At 51.2% G+C, this 8,454-nt stretch overlaps 1 protein-coding gene across 1 annotated transcript; it reads right to left on the bottom strand.

Annotated features, from left to right (window-relative positions):
- Positions 1-4,315: 4,315 nt before the first annotated feature.
- Positions 4,316-6,041, bottom strand: Aif1 (allograft inflammatory factor 1). The gene is made up of 6 exons (XM_050132352.1): positions 5,896-6,041; positions 5,677-5,738; positions 5,530-5,596; positions 5,172-5,213; positions 4,833-4,995; positions 4,316-4,516 (listed from the first exon to the last, which is right to left on the bottom strand). The coding sequence occupies exons 1-6, from the start codon at positions 5,918-5,920 to the stop codon at positions 4,432-4,434; spliced, it is 444 nt and encodes a 147-aa protein (XP_049988309.1). The 5' UTR covers positions 5,921-6,041; the 3' UTR covers positions 4,316-4,431.
- Positions 6,042-8,454: the final 2,413 nt, after the last annotated feature.

Below are 8,454 nucleotides of genomic sequence, written 5' to 3'. Positions count from 1 at the left end.
AAGAGCAGGGTGTAAGTGCTCTAGGAAACCTCAAGAAACATGCGGGGGGAAGGTGGAAACGTAGAACTTGGCATCCACTTAGGATCCCAGTGCTGCAGAGGCTGGGGCAGGTGGATCCCCTGGGGCTCACTGCCTGCCAGCCTAGCCTGGTGGACATCATCTGAGGGATGGCAGACAGCCAGGGTTGTCCTCTGGCCTCCATGAGTACCAGCATCTCTCTCTCTAGCTCATGTAGGTAAGCAGAGGCCTGCAGCCTGTGCCTAGCTGATGTAGGTAAGCAGAGGTGTTGACAGAGGTTTCTGTCCCACCCAGTCCCACAGCCATTCAATCCCAAAGAAACACACAGTGGCCTACATTAATTATAAACTGGTTGGCTTATTAGCTCAGTCTTTCTTATTAACTAATCCTTACATCTTACAGTAACCCATAATTCTTGTCTGTTAGTCATGTGGATTGGTGTCTTTATCAGTAAGGCGTTCTCATCTTGCTTCCTCTGCGTCCAGATCATGACTACAGATTGAGCTTTTCTCTTCCCAGAATTCCTCTATCCTGGTACCCCCGCCCCCCCCCCTGCGCCTATACTTTCTGCCTGGCTACTGGCCAATCAGCATTTTATTAAACCAATACAACTAACAAATCTTTACAGCATTTCCCCCCTTTTTTCTTTTCAAAACAAACACTCTGAGTCTATTCTCCTTTGTTTATCTTTATTCCTGTTCATTATCCATAACAACTTGTAACCAACACTCTAAACAAACATCTGTACAAAGGTCTGCAGTCCTGTGCCTAGCTGATGTAGGTAAGTAAAGGAATCACCTGTCCAGTGCGGACAGTGACGACAAAAAGCTAGCAGGGCACAGTTAAGAATGAACACGTGCTTGTATTCTTCAAACACCCTACTTGGGGCACTGGGTGCTAACCACTGTTTGAATTAAGTGCTTACAATAAGTTCTTTAAGTTTTTATTGTAAGCACCCCTTCTCCTCACTTCCTGTACACAGCAAAGACACTGGAACACAGATAGTTTGCCTCCCCAGTGGCATTTGTTGGGTTCTCCCTGCCTTCCCTGGCTTCCTGGAGAGCAAGGTCTGTTAGTCAGAAGCTTGCCAGACCACTTTGCCCACGTCCATTCTTTTCTTTTCTTTTCTTCTTTTTTTTTTTTGGTTTTTTGAGACAGGGTTTCTCTGTGGTTTTGGAGCCTGTCCTGGAACTAGCTCTTGTAGACCAGGCTGGTCTTGAACTCACAGAGATCCGCCTGCCTCTGCCTCCCAAGTGCTGGGATTAAAGGTGTGTGTCACCACCGCCCGGCTCCCACGTCCATTCTTTTGCACACTCCACAGTGTTGAAGAAACAATGCCGTTTGATGGCTCCAGCCCCTGAAGGTTCGGCTCAGCAGGGCCGATTCAAATGGTTTGCAACTGACCTTTCTGCTCTCACAGGCATTCGTGAATTCTAGACGATCTTCCACCATTTCCACGCGGCCTGGTGGAGATGCTGCCTTGCCTGCCGCTAAAGGGACAGTTCCCCGAGTTTTACAGCTCGAGCATTTCCGTGGGAGCTCTGCTGCGCCTGCCGCTAAAGGGACAGTTCCCCGAGTTTTACAGCTCGAGCATTTCCGTGGGAGCTCTGCTGCGCCTGGTGCTAGCCCACCCCTGGGATGTCCGCAGAGACGGTTGGTTCCCTTGAAGTTGCCTGGGCAGCACTCCCATGCTGCCTCCCTCGGTGCTAGAACAGGGCCCAATGAGACGCCTCTCTGGTGATCTCACGCCGCTTTCAGTAGTGTGGGCTGAGCTGGCAGTGTGAACAGCACCGAGGTGGCAGAGGCAAGCTTCCTGACAGCCGAAGGGGAGCAGCGGACTGGATCAGTCCGAGGGAGCGTGTAGGCAGGGACAAGTATAAAGAATGGAGAGCGAAAGCAGAGGCCAAAGGATAGGAATCTGTAGCCAACCAGAGAGGAGCTGGTGACACACCCCATGAATCCCAGCAGAGGCAGGCAGATCTCTGCGAGTTCAAAGCCAGCCTGGTCTACAGAGCGATTTCCAGGACAGTCGGGGCTGCACACAGAGAAACCCTGTCTCCAAATAAGTAAATGAACAAACGAACCAGAGAGGAGAAACTTCTTCAGCCCAGTTACTGTAAGAGTTCCAGAGTTGTCAGGTTTTCAGGATGGGTCCTGGACACCCCCTGCCAACAGCTGTAATACTGCCTTGTCTCAAGACAGGAAGCTGCACTTCCAGGTGTTGGGAGCCACGTGAGAGCTTTGCACTAGATGGCGCCACTTGCTGACAGTGAGGAGTGAGACAAAATCAGCCAAACCCTGTACTTGAGCTTCTTGCCAGCTAATAATTATCTAGGTAGAACAAAAGGGCTGCTGGTTGGTACCATAATCCCAGCGCTTCCAGACCGAAGCACAGAGATCTTTCATGATTTCAAGCCAGTGTTGTTGGCTAACCCCACATTGCACCGCCAAAGTGTTGTTTTTACTTTTACTCTTTTGGGGGGCCCACCACCCAGCTCCCAGATAAATCACACATGGAGGCTTATTCTTACTTATAAATGTCCTGCCTTAGCTTGGCTTATTTCTTGTCAGCTTTTCTTGATTTTAATTATTCCCAACTACCTTTTGCCTCTGAGCTTTTACCCTTCTCTTAATTCTGCATCTCTTACTTTCACTTACTCCCTGGCTGGCTGGCCCCTAGGGCCCTCCTCTTCTTGTTCCCTTGCTCCCCCCCCCCCCCCATCCTCCTCCTATTTATCCTCTCTGCCTGCCAGCCCCGCCTAGCCTATCCTTGCTCCTGCCTCGCTATTGGCCGGTCAGCTCTTTATTAGGCCCATCAGGTGTTTTAGACAGAGTCACAGCTTCACAGAGTTAAACAAATGCAGCATAAACAAAAGCAACACATCTTTACTGAGTTAAACAAACTATCCACAGCATAAACAAAAGTAACACACCTTAAGAGTATTCCACAATAGGCCAGCATACATTACAAAGTGAGAAGGGGGGTTGGGCACTGGAGCAGAGACCATTGAGTGTGACTGATCTTGCAAAGGTCCAGAGCTCAGTTCCCAGCACCCAATCAGGTGACTCAAAACCCTCCAAAAAAAAAAAAAAAAACCCTCCTGTCGCTCCAGTTTTGGGGCATTCTGTGCCTTTGGTATCCTAGGCACTTGTGTACACACACACACATATACAATCAAAAATTAGTTTAAAGAAGTTTCAGCCTTAGTTAGAAGCATAGTGTTGTGATAAAGAATGTGCTGGAGTTCCTCGGTTTAATTCCCAGCACCAAATAAAGTGTGTGTGTGTGTGTGTAGTATATGTTTGAGCTATGTTGTCGTCCTGGAATTCACTATATAGACCAGACTGGCTCCAAACCAACCCCAATCCCTCCTGAGGGATTAAAGGTGTACACCACCCATTCCCGGCTTATTCTTTTTGTTTTAACTGTGTGTATGGGGGGGGGGGTGCACATGAGTGCAGTGCCCACAGACAGCAGAAGACACCAGAATCTCTGGAACTGGAACCAAATTCAGGGTTTTTTTTTTTGTTTTTTTTGTTTTTTTTTGTCTAGGGATTGAACTCAAAGACTCGTGTGTGCTAGGCCTCTGGTCTTCGAGAGCAGTGTACACTCTTAACTGCTGAGCCTCTTTCTAGCCCTCCACCCCTCACTGAAGTTTTGCACAGTTACTGGATCTCTCTATGGGAATTACTGAGAAGGGTATCTCCCTTGCTTCGCCACTGGGAAGAACCACTGGGAAGCTTTGTATGCTGCAGCTGCTGTATATGAAATGCTCGTTCAGGGAGTAAAGAAACCTGAACTGGGGATATATGTCAGTGATAGAGTGTCTTCTCAGTATGTGGGAGTCCTGGCTTCAACCTAGCATTGAAGGAAGGAACAAAGAATGAATATTATCTGAAGCCGGGCGATGGTGGCGCACGCCTTTAATCCCAGCACTCGGGAGGCAGAGGCAGGTGGATCTCTGTGAGTTCGAGACCAGCTTGGTCTACAGAGCTAGTGCCAGGACAGGCTCCAAAGCCACAGAGAAACCCTGTCTCGAAAAACCAAAAAAAAAAAAAAAAAAGAATGAATGAATCTGAACTATTGGCCAGAGACTGGGTGTAGCGTGAATTCTAATTGGTTTTAATCATAAAAACCCCGAGTAAGATATAAGGGGTAAATACTGAGAGGTAGAAAACCAGAGCAGCCAGTCACTAGTTCTTACCTCTACCAAATCCTCTGATGGAATGGGCGATGCTTCCTTCCTCCCCAGACCCAAGCCAGGTGTCCCCCAATAAAAGCAGAGCTGACGTGAGCTTGGAGGGGAACATTCTTTATTTATTTGACTCTGGCTCACAACTACTTCTTTTTCTTCCCCCATGCTGCTCTCATCTGCTGCCCCTTGGTGGCACCTTGTGGACATCCACCTCCAATTAGGGCAACTCAGAAATGGCTCTCTTGGCTGGGGGACCAGTTGGCTTCTGGTGTTCTTTGCTCTTTTCCTCATACATCAGAATCCTGGAAGAGACACAGGCATCAGGACCATCTCTCAGAGGAGTAAATCTTTGGTGTCCTAAGAGTTCAAAACGGGGGAAGAATAAGAACAGGGAAGTAGTGCTGGGGACAGTGGGGACCAGAGCTGCGGACAGGTGGGGACAGTGGGGACCAGAGCTGCGGACAGGTGGGGACAGTGGGGACCAGAGCTGCGGACACGGTGGGGACAGTGAAGGATCTTGGGAGAGTGCATCTGCGAAGGAAGGGTGGTTGTTCGGGACAAGGTTAGGGCTGGGGATGGAGAAGATGGAGTTCAGGGAGGTGGGAACTGCACGCTCACACTCTCAGGATGGCGGATCTCTTGCCCAGCATCATTGAGAGGAAGTCGGAGTAGCTGAAGGTCTCCTCGGAGCCGCTGGACACCTCTCTAATTAATTTCTTTAGCTCTAGGTGGGTCTTGGGAACCCCGAGTTTCTCCAGCATTCGCTTCAAGGACATAATATCTGAAGGTGGAAAATCAAGGTGGGAGAGGAGGGTCCCGTCTCTCTGCCATCCCATCCCTGACCCTTGTATTGTTGATTGTGGCTGGGCCTTTGCCTGTCCACAGGGGACAGGGCTAGCAGAAGAGGCCTCTGTTTGCCTAGGTCTGCACACTCCCCCCACACCCCCTTTTCCTCACCAATATCTCCATTTCCATTCAGATCAAACTCCATGTACTTCTCTAGGTTAAAAAAAAAAAAAGTAGTTGCTGGTTATGGGGGTTTAAGGAAGAGGCAGTTAACTAGTGCTAGGGTAGTGTGGAAGATGTGGGAGGAGGAGGAGGGGCAGGCAGAGGAAGTGGGGATCGTGAGGCCCTGCGAAGGTGGAGGGAACCTATAGGGGTGTAAGATGGATGAGTAGGGAAAAGGACCACAAGTGGGTCCCTCTTCCACCGCAAAAAGCAACTGATCTTGCTGGCCTTGCTGAGGTCCTGTGAACCACCATGCCCCCCAACACCCCTGGCCCCAACTTCCCTCTCCACCCACACTTCTCCTCACTCTTGAAGGCTTCCAGTTTAGAGGGCAGGTCCTCATCACTGCTGTATTTGGGATTGTCCAGGAATTGCTGTTGGCAGATCAGAGCCAGGGTCATCCCTCTCGGCCCTGGGAGCCTCCAGACTCTACCCTCTTCCTTATTTCTCTTACCTTGTTGATCTCATCCAGCCCCTCCTCCTGCTGGGCCTTCAGCAGTCCAAAAGCTTTTCCTCCTGAGGGGTACAGAGGTTAATCAGCCCCCCTCCCTTTCCTGCCTCCCATGCCCGAGGGTTACCCAAGTTCTGCCCTCTGAGATCCTTCAGCAGCCTTCCTGGCTCCCCAGCCCAGGCCTGACCATCCCGGCTCCTGATGCTATGTGGTCCACCCTACCCTGCAAATCCCTGCTTTGGCTCATAGCTCAGCAGGTGCTGGTGGCTTTAGGTGGGAGAAGACTAGCCTGCCGGCCTCTGTCTCTCCACCAGTCTCCTCTCTCCAACTTCCCCTTTCTACTCATTCCCTCCTCTGCTAACTCCCAGGCATCACTTCCCCTCACTTCTGCTGACACCAGACCTCGTAAAAAAGGAAGGCAGAGAGGGTTTAAAATAACACACTGATAAATTCCTTTTTTTTTTTTTTTGGCAGGGTCTCACATGTCCAGGTGCCTGAGTTCAAGCGGCCGTCCTGCCTCGGCTTCCCAAATGGCTGGACCTGCAGCCCTGCCCCACACCTTGCTCCACACAGTTCCTCCATTGGGCAAAGACTGGCCAGCTCCTGGAGGGATCTGAGAGGACCAAGGATGGTACCCCAGGCCTGCAAGCCCACACCTGAGAGGTAGAGGCTGGAGGATCCTGGGAGTTGGAGACCAGCCAGGCCTACATAGTAGGAACCTGTCTTAAATGAAAACCAGAGCCAAAGAAGAGAGAAACAGTGGCTTTTCCCAGCTACTGGGGAGTGGGGTGGGGGTGGGGTTTACTTGAAATTTCCTCAGGCTTCATGATGCAGGTTAAGACAGCTGAGGAGAGCTGGCTGGCTCTCTCCCATGTGCGGGAGAGAAGCTGAAGGCTGCAGTCGGACCCAGGAGTGGGGTGAGCTGAAGCCAGGGCCTGGAAAAAGAAAGACGCATCTCTCTCAGGCTCCAGAAGAGCACCGGGACGGGATGCGTGGAAACATGCTCTGGAAGGACTTCCGTTTGTCCGCTTCACGATCGACAGCACTACCCTCCTGCCTCACCTACTTTGAAATCCTTAGTAGAGAATACAAAGTCATAGGAGAGTTTAGGGAGACGCTCTGGAAGGGCGGAAAGTGAGGCTGAGAGGACAGCAGACCAAGCGGGTCCCACCCTGCCACCACAGCCAGCACTTCTCACCCCGCCAAAGCTGAGAACATCCCACCCGGCTACTGCCGAGCATGTCCCACCCCGCCACGGCCACGTCCCACCCCGCCACGGCCTAGCACTTCTCACGCTGCCACGGCTGAGCACGTTCCCACCCCATCACAGCCGAGCACATCCCCGCCCTGCCATGGCTGAGCAGCATCTAACCCTCACGGAAATGCCCTCCCCAGGAATAGCTTTTTCTCATTCAGCCATTGGGTTACTAGGGGAGGCTAGGGCTTTGCCTCTAACTCACTCTGACCCCTTGGCTCTTACTCTCTCCTCCCCAGGCTGTCTCCCCTTCCCCTGCAGGCAGAATCCACTCTGCTTCTCCTTGACCAGGTGGGGGGGAGATAGTGGCCTCTCCCCCTGCAGAGAGCAATGCACACCTGCCCTCCAGCACGTGTCTGACTGGGACACTTCTCTAGCTGTGTTCATGCAACAGTGCTAGGCCCGGTGAACCAGCAAACGAGAAGTCTGTTCCTGCGGTCTACAGAGCTCCCTGTAGAGGGTAGATCCGACCTTCACAGTCAGGGGAGATGCCTCTGAGAAGCCGACTCTCAGGGATGCAAGAGATACTTGCATAAGAAATGTGCTGTTTTTCTTTTGATTCTTCTATTTAGTTGGTGTGTCTGTGTGCGGTCATACGTGCCTCAGGATGTGTGTGGAGGTCAGCGTGCAGGAGTTGATCCAGCCAGTACCCTGTTAGCACCTCTTGGGAAGGTTCTTCCCACACCATGAGTTCCTCAGTTCCTGGTGGAAACTGATCAGATGCCTGCAGTGTAATTCATGTCCAACACTGCCTGCCAGGCCTCCACTTGAAGGCGCTCTATCCAACAAGACCACTCCAGGTTAAGATGTGGGCCTTGAGACTAGGCCTCCTGTATTTCTGGACAGCCAGCTATATAAATCAAGAGCACTATAAGCCCCTCTTCCGCTTTGGTCACTGGCCAGGCCGGCTCCCAGGGCTCAGGTTGAGAACCTTGGCCACATGTGCTGGTTCCTTATAGAGTACCCAACAGTGTTCCAGAGGGAACAGACAGAGAGACAAGGTCCTGGGGAGATGGTCTGGAGCTTCCGTGCCCTTGGGCACCACCTTCCCTGACAGCTCTCTGACCCCAATCTTTTGGGGTGTTAAGGACACGTCATCATGCGGGATGAGCCATTAAATCATTAGTTATTGGCTAAGGACCAGTTGAGTTTAAGGTTATATAGCCCCTTTCCCATCCTGCCCTTGGCAACAAGACTTCTCCCTTTAGGGACTTTCCAGAAGTTACCCTATTAACACAAGCCCAGTTGAAAGAGTCTTATTATAAAACACAGAAGATGCCCTTTTAAACCTTTGTCACTTAGGAGATAGCAGGGGTATTGGAGGTTGCATATCTTAGTGTAATATGGGGAAGAACACGAGAAGCAGCAAACTCAGGCCTTGAAGCAAGAGCAGTCTGCCTGGCTGGAGCATGTGTGCCTCGGCCCAGAGGTCAGGTGCAGATGGAGCTGGACTAAAGCTTGGGGGCGGGGCATGTAACCAAAGATTAAAGGGATTTTTAAAAAGCTAGCCTAGGTGCAGGACTGTA

Source organism: Alexandromys fortis, unplaced genomic scaffold (genome assembly GCF_014885135.2).
Source record: "Alexandromys fortis isolate MF-2015 unplaced genomic scaffold, M_Fortis_MF-2015_v1.1 scaffold_422, whole genome shotgun sequence".
NCBI lineage: Eukaryota > Metazoa > Chordata > Mammalia > Rodentia > Cricetidae > Alexandromys > Alexandromys fortis.
Note: the sequence above shows the minus strand (reverse complement) of the source record. Positions and strands in the feature narration are given on the sequence as shown.